This window comes from Corvus moneduloides, chromosome 3, assembly GCF_009650955.1.
Source record: "Corvus moneduloides isolate bCorMon1 chromosome 3, bCorMon1.pri, whole genome shotgun sequence".
Taxonomy (NCBI): domain Eukaryota; kingdom Metazoa; phylum Chordata; class Aves; order Passeriformes; family Corvidae; genus Corvus; species Corvus moneduloides.
The window spans coordinates 55,119,026-55,132,350 of record NC_045478.1 but is presented as its reverse complement, the minus strand read 5'-3'; the positions used below and the strand labels follow the sequence as shown (position 1 = coordinate 55,132,350).

The 13,325-nt window shown below is 37.3% G+C and overlaps 1 protein-coding gene across 2 annotated transcripts in view; it reads right to left on the bottom strand.

The window, feature by feature from the left end:
- NKAIN2 (sodium/potassium transporting ATPase interacting 2) overlaps positions 1–13,325 on the bottom strand; it is a 533,209-nt gene that overhangs the window by 79,327 nt on the left and 440,557 nt on the right. For both annotated transcript variants that reach the window (XR_004238721.1, XM_032101601.1), the window contains exon 4: positions 5,781–5,981. Coding sequence is in view for 1 of the 2 variants with exons in the window: in XM_032101601.1 (XP_031957492.1) it covers positions 5,781–5,981 (201 nt within the window). In the remaining variant the exon portion in view is untranslated. The remainder of the gene's footprint in view (positions 1–5,780; positions 5,982–13,325) is intronic.

Sequence of the window (13,325 nt, the reverse complement as noted above, 5' to 3'; positions counted from 1 at the left end):
TGAAAGGTATTGTGCATGATGCAGACTTTGCAGAAATCCAAACAGTATACATTTACTGTAAATACTTTGGATGGGTAATTACATATTGCAAATTTTAAAGCATGAAATAATAATTTTAATGATTGCATGAAGCATATACTCAAGTACAAATACAGGAAGGAACAAAAAGAAATTAAGACTAATATACAGCACATAAAAGTCAGTGGACAGGATCACTTTGAAAATGGTCAATATTTTTATGTAACTGTTTACTTATGGTTTTATTTATCTGGTATGTAAATTACCATCAATAATGCAGATACAGTACATAAGAAATGCTTTTTCTCCACTTGTTTTACTGGAATAATATTACACAGCTCATCTCTTCGAGGGCTATATAACTAAAACCCAAACTGGCTAAGGTGATGCCTTCACATTAGTCTTATTCCCATAACTTGGGCACTTATCTTCACTAAAATCAATAGATTTTTGAGTGTGAGAAGTAAAAGACGAGCATACTAAATACTTCTAATCCTGTGTTGGCAAATAGATATGTGATTCTGTTACACTTATCTTCAAGGCTGATCTTTAATTTGCTTATTTTCAGAATTTTGATCTACAAATGGGTTTTAATTTGTTGACTTTTGCAAGAACAGACTTGTGGGAGTGAGGGCAGGTCACGCATAATCAAAGACTAAAACAAAGACAGAAGGACGATGCAGAGAATCTGAGCTCAATTTCTGTATGAAATGCAATTACCATTATAATTTCCTTGTACCACACAAAGGCCTTACTGTACTGGGTGTCCCCCACATTTAGGGGCTTTTTGAAAGATCCAAGAGATCTCTATCTATGCAAATGGTACAGAGTCTTATGAACTGAACATGAAAAATTTAGGCATGCTTTTCTCTCTCTTCAGCATTTGGGAAGAGGTGCAGAGAGATGAAATGTCTTTCAAAAGAAAATTGTGATAGACTTGGAAGCAGAACCTTCTGACCTGAACCACGGCTCAGGGCCTGAACTGAAAAGATTTTCACCTTCTCTTATAAGACAAGAGTTCAATAAAAAGTGGAAATGAAGAAAATTGTATGTAGGCTCTGTAGATAGAATTAGACATTGATGTGTGTGGGTGCTTGAGAAACTGCCAGCTTATATGACCAAAAGGCTGGGATGCACATGCTATTTATGCACAGAGCCAATGACTACCTTAAGCCCTGACAGCACATGCCAAGATTAGCAGTGGTGTATAAATGCACCTCCCAAGCACTGCCCTCCCCATGGTCAAGTGGCAGCTATACCTCCTATTTTTTAGAGGTGGCAACTTTCATTCAGCCTCCACTCTGTAAATCCTATACAGAATGCAGCTCAAATTTTGATTTGCAGCTGCAAATCAAAGCCCCATTGGTACCACTGACCTCATTCTTTACCTGGAACAATTGTCTCCAGAGACCAGTCATTTAAGTATATCTATCCTTGATAACCCAGTAGGCCTGAAAATGAAATAGCTTCTCTAATGCAAGCAACAAGAATCAATAACCTTTAAACATGTAAGGACACTTTATTGTCTGAAGTGTATGGGTATATGAGTCATGCCATCACTAGACCAGTTCATTTTGATAATTTGTAGACACAAGGACAGGCAGAGTTGTGGTCCTTGCAGAACAGGTTGGATGGGCCAGATGCTCAAGACATTGGAGCTCTGTAAATGAGACTTCCCTGGGAGAGAAGCATTGAGTGGAGAGTAGTACAGGCTACGTTAAGGGTTAGTTTTGTCCAACAAAAATATTGAATTAGCTATGGCCAAAATGATGCATTTTTTCTGCATGTATCAGCAAACCCTTAAATAGCTGTTGCTGTCAAAATGTGATGAAGCTAAGATCTCACCTTTCTGGATTCAGCTATGATATTGATCAAGAAATGGGGAGGGCAGGAAATGAAGGAGCTGTTCTGTGGATATACAGAATCACAGATTCACAGAATTGTTAGGGTAGAAAGGGACCTCTGGAGATCACCTAGTCCAACTCCACTGACAATGCAAGGTCACCTAGAGCAGGCTACACAGGAACACATGCAGGTGGGTTTTTCATGTCCCCAGAGAGGGAGAATCCACGACCTCCCTTGGGCAGCCTGTTCCAGTGCTCTGCCACCCTCAATGTGAAGAAGTTCTTCCTCAATGTTGAGGTGGAATTTCTTGTGTTTTAGTTTATGGCTATTGGTCCTTGTCCTGTCGCTGGGCACCACTGAGAAGAGTCTAGCACCATCCTCTTGGCACACCCCTCTGAGATACTTATATGTATTCCAGACCCCAGATTTTCACAGAAAGCAGAGCAAATGCCACCCTTAGGAGTTCTGTTCAACTTCATACAGCTGCATTCTGCAGGGCATGCCCACAAAATATGTTTTATTTTGTAGCACTGCAAGCCCGCAAAGCTGAACCTATGAATGAGATTCCCCTCCCTTGAGTTCTCTGCTTTTCACTTTGACTCCTCTCTCTTTTTAACTTGTTGGTAAGTAATATGTAGAGATAAATTGCTAGCAATGAGGCACAGCCTCAAAAAGAGACAAGTGGGAGGTACGGATATGGAGAATAGAGTAAAAACTGACTTAACATGGTGTGTGGCACTGAGATTTTGGTGGTGTACCACTTCAGAGAGGCAACTACCACAATAAAGGAGTAAAAAATCAGTGTAAGATTTTCAAAATAAATTTCCATAAGCATGAAAAATATCAAACAGCGACTTAGCAAGATGTAATGTGCTGACATGAGAATGGCTAGAGGACAGACATAAATATGCATTATGTGGTCTTTTTTTTACATCTGTGATACAAGGATTGATTTACTGATAGGCTCTACAGAGGCTTTAGTCTTCTACCACCATCACGCAATGCAGTGAGTGCTCTGTGACACGGGACCAAGGAATGGCTGTGGCTGCTATGTGCTCTTTATTATCACTGTTGTTTATTCCAGCTGTGCTTTGCATACAAACAAGCTAAATACACAAACTGGGACAATCCTTTATTTATCAAAGCATTTTCTTCTACACATTTGTTCTCAAATAATTTTTGCCTGTTTTGAAGTTTTTCTAAACTGTGAGCATTCTGCTGGTTGAAGTATAGAGACTACCAAACTGAATTTTATGTTACTTCAGTGTGAGCTAAACTAGCAATTTTGTCCAATTATTAATCCTGAGCAAAATATATGCCTCAGCAGAAAGTGGCAAAATATCTGTGCATCATCACATCTATCTCTCTTTTCTATTCTAAGGCTGGTATCACACAATGAACACCACCACTATGCACATTGGGAATTCCCCTGACTTTCAGGATTATGTAACCTTCTGGTTGTTTTAATTGCTATTTTGTTTAAGCAGTAGGAGAAATGAAAATTCTCCAAAATTTTTCACTCTTAAAAATCTAAAATCTGTGTTGACTTACACAAAATTAACAGCAGCATTTGTATGGTGGACAATCGGGTGCTGTTTGCTTCTAGGACACATTCCTCCATGGAGAAAAGTTCTCTTGGAGATGTAAATATTCTGCACCTCATCAGCAGAACATCTGTCTCCCATCCTTGAAATATTTTACAGCCTACCGTAAGACTTGTTTTTTACAAGAGGGGGGGAGGGAGGGGCGTGTAGTTTTATCTTAGTTTTATAGTTTGTATCTTGGCTGTCATGCTCTTTCCACTTTCCAAGCAAATATCACATCTATGTGAGCCTAACCTTGGGTAGTTCCAATCCTTGTGAGCTTACTGGCAAGCTGTACAAAATACACTCAGTATAATATTTCCAAAGGCTGACAAAAGTGGTCCTCAATGAAGCTGGATGTCTACCTTTTATCTGTAGGCAGTAGAAAGCATCCTTAAAAATGTGCTACAGTGCCACCAGTCCATGAAAAAGCCAAGAAAAGCATTAGCATGATCATTGTCATGAACACACAGAAATGCAAAAAGAAAACAAGTAACCAATTTGTAGGTTGCTATTTACAGTTTTGCAGATAAAGTACAAGATCTGTTTAAGTGCCCATAGAGGAAAATTGAAGGGAAAGATTAATTTCTTTCTAATAACTGGAGATAAATCTGATCTAACGCTTGGTTTTGTTAAAGCTAGTTTGCTGAAAACCAAGCAGTATCTGCTCTTCTTACTTTGTGTTATATGTCACTGAGCTGTACCAGTTAATTCCTGTTTTCTGTTTAATCCCATTTAATATGGGAGTGAATTTACACTAGCATTTCTATTAGAAAAATGGCCTCAGTGGGAAATGTGAAAGTGATGTAAACAGTAGTCAAGCACTAGGTTCGGAAAATTGACCCATACTTACACTGTGCAGCTCTTTACCTGTGATACTCACATTTAGAGTAATGTGAATGGAAATATAACACAGATGTAGTTAGTTACAGCTAGCAGATTACTAACAGTTTGTTATTTTGAACCATTACTCTGACTTGAAAAGAATGAGCTTATCTGAAAACACAGCTCTATTTCAACACACAGAAAAAAATTTGTTGCACCAGGAACAGAATTGAGCTTGAACTACATATACCTTGTGTTTCTTGTTCATCATTCATTAAAATAAAATTTTAAAAAAAGGCAGAACAATAGCCTGGTTATCTGTTTTTGAAGGCTTGAAGGTATGACAGCTCTGCAGAGGGATCTGAGCAGGCTGGATCGATGGGCCAAGGCCAGTTGTATGAGGTTCAAAAAGGCCAAGTGCCAGGTCCTGCACTTGGGTCACAACAACCCCAGGCAGTGCCACATGCTGGGGGAAGACGGGCTGGAAAGCTGCCTGTTGGAAAAGGACCTGAGGGTGCTGGTCAACAGTAGCTGAATGCGAACCGACGTGGCCATGTGGCCAAGAAGACCAATGGCATCCTGGCTTGCATGAAGGGAAATCAAGCTTGCACCAGGGAAACTTCATGTTGGATATCAGGAAAAGTTTCTTCACCAAAAGGTTTGTCAAGCACTTGAACAGGCTGCCCAGGGCAACGGTGGAGTCGCCTTCCCTGGAGGTATTTAAAAGATGTGTAGATGTGGCACTTAGGTACAGGCTTTAGTGTTGGACTTGGCAGTGCTTGAGGGTTGGGCTTGATGATCCTAGAGGTCTTTTCCAACCAAAATGATTCTATGAAGCTGTAATTCCATGAGTCAAGCTTGAATAATAAAAAGCGATGGGGAATAGACAGATGGAAAGCTGACCACTATTTGGATAGCTGTGAGCTCCATTATACATTTTTTCCCCCAAGCAAACAGTTTTCATTTCTTATAAATTTTCTGCAGTACAACAGTGGATTCTTTTACTTCTAAAAAGGATTTAAGATCTCTGGTTTTGATTTTCTTATAACTTTTTCGGGGGGGGGGGAGGGGGAGCAGGGAAAACCTCTCCCATTGTAGTCTAGTGTCTCTTAATTAATATGGTTGAAGACAAATTGATGACATTTGAGTCCTGTCAACTGATCACTGAATCTATTTTCACTGTTGGTTTGTCTTTTGTATTCAATTTCATATTTAATTTGCCTTTCACAACAATAGGTGTAACTTGCTGTTATATCACAGCTTATATATTATAGTATCAGAAAAACAGAGTGTGTCATGTCAGTAGTTCTTAGCACAATAATAAATATGTATGTTGAAACTTTTTGTATGCAGGTATCTTGAACTGGCTGAATGGCAACTGAGTTTCACAGCTAAACTAACACATAAAGCCAGGGTTTGTGAATGAATGCCACAATCATCCACTATTCCAGTAATGAAAAGAAGAAATCCAGAAAAGGTGGTAGAATTAAGTTATTTGTAAACACTTACTGCAAGGAAGATCTGAAGAGAACTGTGAGCCACTTCTATGTACTGATATTCAAGCAAACACCCCGAGACAGTGATATAACGATGATCCTCTGGTGCCCAGTCTGGTGCTGGGGTTACTGAGGTCACGGTGCAGCCCGGCCCATTCTCCATCCACCAAGAACGGTGCATTGAGATGTTAAAGGTCAGAATGAGATCTGTTTCCTGCAGAAAAACATGAGAAGAATTAATGCGTGGGGATGGTACTCTGGTATCCAGTGCCTCAGCAAGAGATTTCATAGCACGCACAAAGAAGCAAAGAGCTGCAATAAAACTGCACTGTCACATGAAAGTTAGTGGAGCTTGCCCGCTGCAAGGAGAAGTAGCTGTACCTTGTCAGGCGGAAATGTTTGGAGCAGAAAAATAATCCTACAAGCCAGGATCTGTTCCTAGACATCATGGCAGTCTAGACTATAGCACTCATTTCTGTTGATGGCCCATTTTCCAGTGGATACCATAAGGATTGATGGCCCATGTTTTGTTGGTCTGATGTACCAAACTAGACAAGAATCCCCTGGAATCAAGACTTCATAGACTTTAATAGACACACATCTGTATATCTGCAAGTTTTGTCTCATGGACCCAGTGAAAGAGACCTATGGTAGCTCTACTGAAATATTGGAGAAGATTGAAGAAAAAGATCCTGTGCATTTACTTGCAGGCAAATCTCTTTACAATGTCTCTCTCTGATTTCTAATTTCCTAGGAGCCTGTAAAGAAATAGTGAGTGTTGCCTTGTCTAAAGACTGTTTGGCTAGTTGAAAGGGTGGGGCAGGGGTGCGCAACCTTTAACTCCCATACAGCTAGTGAGATGGAGTAACAAGTCAGCCACGCTTTCCATTAGGATTGCATTTATAAATAGTTCATAGAGGATTAATAAATTATTAATATACATCATAAACAATACTACGGATATTGCTTTCATAAATTATATGTGATTGCATATTACTTGAGGGTGTTACACATAGCTATAACAAAATTATGGACTCTGTGGATTCTGTAATAGCCTACAGTGTTTACCCAACACATTATAAATAATTTATAACTGTAACCTCATTGTAAAATGTAACTATCTAGTCTGTGTGCACATGTGTTCAGTCATGCAAAAAAATTTTCCTTTAAGTAATGTCTTTGCAGAACCAAACTCTCCCCACACCTAACCTACATTTTTTTCAGCCTGTTGATGTCATTAATAATTAAGATTCTCATAAAGATTTTAAAATGTAACTATTTAATTAGGCTTACCGCGCCAAAAAGAATAGAATGCTATTCTGTAGCAGATAAGTTGTAGCCACATTTCCCTCCCTTCAAAACAGTCGTTTTTTCAGTCCCACTTATTTCCCCTTTTTTCACTAACTCATGAAAAGATAACTCCATCCGGACAGGTTTTGGATAATATCACATGTCAATCCATCTGTGACTGCACTTGACACTGCAGTGTAGCTTAACGTTTTTTCTCTAAGTTGCAGTTCTTGACCAAAAGCATATAAATTTTTTACAATAAAAAAAAAAAAAAAAAAAAAAAAAAATTAATTGCTACCCTGCATAAGCACACACAGCTATCAGATGGCAGGAAGGACCTTAAATATGCTTGCAATGAAGATTACCCTTCATTCTCACAACAGTCAAATCCAGCAAATAATGAGCTGTATGAGGAAATTTAAAATGCTTCATATGAATTTAATCATGCAACTAACTTCAAGCATTTGAAGGTGATCAAAGCAACAGCAACTATTTCTATAAACAATGTGAATTTTGCCCACATATATATGTTGATGTATGGTTACAAGTCTTCATCCTTAACAAACCTCTCCTTTCATTTCCTCAATGTGGATCCTTCCCTACTAAAGCCACACTGGAAAGTGTCTGCCATGTGTTTCTTGGAAATGGGAATTTTTACCTTTCACCCAAGCCAGAAGGTTATTTTTCTTTCTGAAGGCAGGGCTGTTACAACCCCTCGAGTAAAACACTGGTCTTCTCACTTGGTGTTAGAAGTTGAAAAATTGACATCTTTGGAGTAACTTTGCTTAAAGTAACAGATTTATTCCTCAATGAATAAAACTGGAATCCATCATGCTATTGTCAAAAGAACTTTCAGCCATTTTAGTTACCACAGAAAATTCTAAACCTCTAATTTCTTATCAGAGATGCAGCACAAATGAATAGGACTCATCATCTATCTCTATTTTAGCATTTGCAATACCTTGAGAAGAATCATGATGGACTGAATATATTTTACAAAGTGCGGACGAGGGATGAAAAATGTATTCCTTGAAAAAGAAATGGATAAACTGTCTTGCAGGAAGTGAATATTTGTTATGCATCTGCCAGATGAAGTGATAATAGATCAGGAGGAGCTAAACATAAAAATCAAAACTGGGCTCTGTGGGTAGAATATAATTTCTCTAAAGGCAGCTAATTTGCTTACAAAGGGTGCAATAATCAAAAAACTTTACTAGTTAAAAGCACAAGTAAATTTCCAAGTTACGTGGGAAATATAATTACACACTAAAATTTTTATAATTACATATGTAAATAAAACTTTTCAAAATCTAGCTTTCTTCCATGCCTGAATTTATCCCCAGATGATTTTTTGAAATATTTTCAAAATTCCCTTGCCTTCAAATCATCTTTTGCAGTTCAGTTAAATGCTGTGATTAGGTCTTGTTTTGTTCAGGAATAGTCTTTGAGTGCTTACCAGTAAAAAAATAATATAGATCTTTATCAGATCTATATTCTATTTCTTTCTCTGAATAATCAGTAAAATGCTATTCTGTTTCCTTTGGTCATAAAATAGACCTGATAACTGGCATAGAAATGTTATATTCCTTAAGTCTTTATAATTAAAAAAAAAAAAATCCTACTAAAGCCCAGCTTCAAATCTTAAAGAACTTTGAATCATGTGGTTGAGAAGGCTTTCAAGAAGCAGTTGTTACATACTGAGCCAGTTAAGGAAAGAAGATCAGCTTCAGAAAGCAAAACAATAAGATATGAAATCTGGTTCTCGTAAGATTTGACACCATTCACAGCTCAGGTCCAACTTGGATGGATTGAGAATGACAATGAAATAAAATCTTGAGAAGTCAACATGTAAGTCACACCTTGTAAATTTCTATCCCCAAAATATGTGGGATCAGAATAAGCATAGAAGGGGCCTATTAACTACAAAGCTGCTGCAGAGTTAAATCTCAGGTATAAATTGCCATGCACTTTGAACTTGCCTATAACCTTCAAGCCATGTCCCCTTACACGCAACCATATCAGCAGAGCAGTTCCTGTTGCTCATTAGTGAAGGTCACCCAGCTTATGAAAAAGTTTCCCTTAGTGAGAAAACACTTAAGGACTTGAGTCTCCTTGTAGGACTGTGGAAGCCAAGAAGGGGATGATGTATCTATCATTAACAACTCTTCTACTGACAGCATTTAGAGCTATTTTTGGACAAACTCTGCTTGCTATTTACTTTGTTCCCTGTTTGAATACAGTTCTAGTGGACAAAGACAAAGTCTACACTGGAAGCTGGGGATTTATTATACTCTCTGGTGTATTTGCCGTCTGTTTTCTTTTCAACATCTGTGGCTCAAACTTTGTTCAGGGAAATGCAGAGAAATGGTCTGATAAGCCTTGAAGCTATGAAAACTAACAAGAATTGTTGATACACATTGGGCAAGCCAATATGTTGTTGTTCAAAGTCTGTATGTCAAGGAAGATTTCATTATCCTAAATTCAACAAACAGCTGCTTCCTTCGTGGACATAGAAATTCATCTGTAAGGGTTTTACTGCCGATCACTGTGCAGCTTTTGTAAATTCTGCTGGTATTTGTAAAGCTTGTTAGGAAAAATTGGTGCATTAAAGTAGATTTTCATACTCATAAAGGAGAAAAAAAACCAAAGGAAAATACTTTGTAGGATGTCTTTGCTGACATTCTGAAAATGTGCTGGTATTTGTAGTGGTCAGGAAAAGTACTATGAGATTAGACAAATCTTGGAGTTTGGAAGTCTCAGAGGCTCAGATTTCTGAGGTTAGTATATGAGACATCTTCAAATTATGTCTGTAATTTCATTTCAGCTTAGTTGGTAAAGAATTTTGAGCTCTGATGGTTTTGTGCCTATGTTTAATACCTTAGATAGCAACATTTTCTGGGGTCAGATGCCCCGTACATAGTATTTTCTGGCGGAGGACAGCTGATGACAGCATATGGCAACAGAAAGCTTTGTAAAAGCTGCCAGAAAAAGAATACAAGCTTCTTTGCAATCAGACACAGCAGGAGGACAGCAGTGCTTAAAAGGAAGGCAGCTCTTTGTGTGTTGTATTAGTACTAGTACATATTAGTAAGTGCACTATCTCTTAGCAGAAACCACAATATATTAGTGTTTGAATGATTTTTGTTGGTTTCACCTTAGAGAAGCTGACTCCAAAGAGTGCCATGAGAAAAAAGAGGCAGGAGTTGTTCAGGGTGATTCTCCTTGAAAGTCCAGGAGATCTCGCAGACTCAGGGAAGGTGAATTGTACTGACTTCAGTGGTTGTGGCTTGCTGTGTCTCGGGAAATAAGTTTCTTCTATTTCTCTAATTAGGAATTGCTGAAATCTGTGCAAACCTGTCAAGCTTCTGTACAACTTTTGTCGAATACAACCATGTAACCACTTGTTTCATTTATCAAACTCCAGCTAGCAAGAATGGGCTGCTTGGAGAGTGACTGATCACATAAGGTTTCAGTGATAAAAGATCATGGTCTGAAAGCATTTGTAGTACTGGATGCCTAGGATGCACAGAGGCCTCTACAGGCTTTTTTTTTTTCTTCTGTTATCTCACTTTTCCACTAAAACTAACTCCCACCAGGCAGTACCATTTTCTCATGCAAGCAGACTTTTTCCTGTCTAAAGAAAAAATCTCTCCTCACTGAAGAACCAAAATAGAACCTATCAGCTATGGGGGGTTTTTTTGTTGTTGTTGTTTGTTTGGGGCTTTTTTCTGTTTGTTTGTTTTTGGTTTTTATTAGCTCAAAGTTGACATGCAGAAAATAATTATTGTACAGTTATGCAGGGGAAATGGATATTTAAAGATTTTTTTTTTCTATTTTGTTGCATCTGAATTGTGGTTTTTGCCTCCCCAATTTTTGTATGTGTGTGATGCTTTCCCTTTCATTTGAATTTTTTTCAGTAACCTGGAATTCTCTTCAATTTCCTCTTATAAAATAATTTTGTACCAGAATAATTGAAAATTGGTTACAGAATCTGATATGTGTCATTAATCAGATAAGGTTTAACCAGTTTGAATCTACAACTGATATACTTTTGAAGTTCATAAATGAAAACTGGCAAAAACTGTCCCACTGATAGCTTTTCTCAGTATTCTGTTATAAAAGCTACTAATATATTTTAAGCGATTTCCAGTGTGCCAGCGTATTTCCGAAAGATTCAATGAATTAGTTATAAAGTTACCAGCATGATAGAGATGACTCAGATGTCCTGATTTTCTTCTCTAAAATGAAACTAGGATGCTATATTAATAAAATACTATAAACAATCCTCAAAAAGCATAGGCCCTGCTATACAAAGACTGACATTGTCAATTAATATTCTACGACACCTGTCAATTATCTTCTGAAGTTATTAAAGCTACAATTAATGTTACATTAATTTAGATCTTCATATTTTTCTAGTAATTAAATACATACATTGACAAACCTAAAAATTTTAATCTGCTCTGTTTCTACTCATTAAAAAAAAGATACCTGCTAAGCTCCAGCATATTAATCAGTTCAGTGACATCAACATATTTTATTAACATCTTTCTTCAAAAAGTTTCTATCTATTTAGTTCTTCAATTAAAATATCATAAAAGGGGAGTAGAAACTTTCAGTTTATATTGCAAGGTTACCGTAATTATTACTACTGCATGAATATTACTCTTCTGTGAATATTTTTTCATATTTAAACTGAATATTTTTAGAGTGTTCTGGACTAAGATCCATTGAAATTTCTCTTGTGCAGAACATGAGAACATGAGAATTTAGCCCTTCACAGTAGCCCAATATCATTTATCACAAGGACTGAGAATTGCAGTCAAATAGAAATTTTAATTTAGCTATTGCACATATTTAGTGAAGATCCTGAGAACTATAATTTTTGTAATTTCTTGGAAAATTACTTTCTGGAGGATGTAAGCTTGTGATAAAATATACTGAAATGGAAAGCTGACTAGAGGCACTCACATCCCACAGTAGTAGCTAATTCTGTGGAATGTTATTTATTTCTCACTGTGCAGTAATCAAGGATATCATTCTGGAATTGAGAAAATTTGTTTAAGGAAATTGAGTTAAATATAATACCTTGTTTTGACAAATTGCCATTCTCTGACAAAGACATCTTATCTCCAAGCTCTGAGTGTTTCCAGGTGATCTAGATGGTTCTGTCCCTGGGATTACCAAATCTCCAAATCTCATTAAAATTTATGAAAACTAGCTTTTTTTTTTTTTTCCCTCCAGCAAAAGACAAGTCTATTCTAATTGTTGGATTAAACCTGAAGGTACAAAACCTTATTTACTTGTGTAACTAGAAAATTATGATCTTCCAGATACCTTGAACTTTCTGCTGTGAGGTAGACTGAATTGCCTGATTTAGGGCATTGACCCAGTATTTTAAGTGATTTCCACAGGCTTGTGGCACATGGTCTCTACTCCCACACCAAATCTGTGTCCCATGAAACAAAACTAGCAAGGAATTTTATGATTGAGCTAAACTCAGTGTGGTTCCAGATCTCTTTCTGAAGTGAAGTGAATGTTCTGATTGCTTTCCAAACCCTGGTTAGTGATACTGAGCAGAAAATGCATGATTATGCTGCTTTCCCAATATATTACTACCAGTTTTTTATGGGCAAGGCATAACGCTTTTAAAGATGTTTAGTTCATTATTCTCTCGAGACTGTTTATTTCCCCTTATTTTTAAACAGTAAAGGAAGTATGTCTCCTGTCTTGGTTTACCCAGGCTAATACACAGATCAATAGTGCTTAGAATTTTCAGACAAAAATATGCATAACCTCTTAATTCTGAATAAAATCCCTCTAAGCACAAGTTTTGCCCAGAATCAAAGACAAAAACCTTCAAAACAGTATTAAAAACCAGATCTTTAATGAAAGCTTTCAGGTGCACAAGTATGGCTCTGCGCACGCGTAGGATTGATTTACTACAAATTTTAAAAGGTCAATAATTAGTATATCGAGCAGGTACATCCAAAAAGATAACAGTTACCCCAGCAACCCACCCTTGGGTCTGCCCCTTGGAGTTGTTCCAGGGGCTTCTTTGCCCTATTTCTTGTTATGTCTTCTAAGTTCTAGTGCAAAACAGAGTGTCCTTGTTAGAATTCCTCTTCTTGAGAATAAGACTAAATAGAATTTCAGGAATGTGTTAGAAGGGGTTAGTTTATTGTTCTAAAATGTGAGAGAAAGGACAGGAAAAGTACTAGAAGCTATATAACTATGTATAAACAGTCTACAAATCTTTGAGTACATG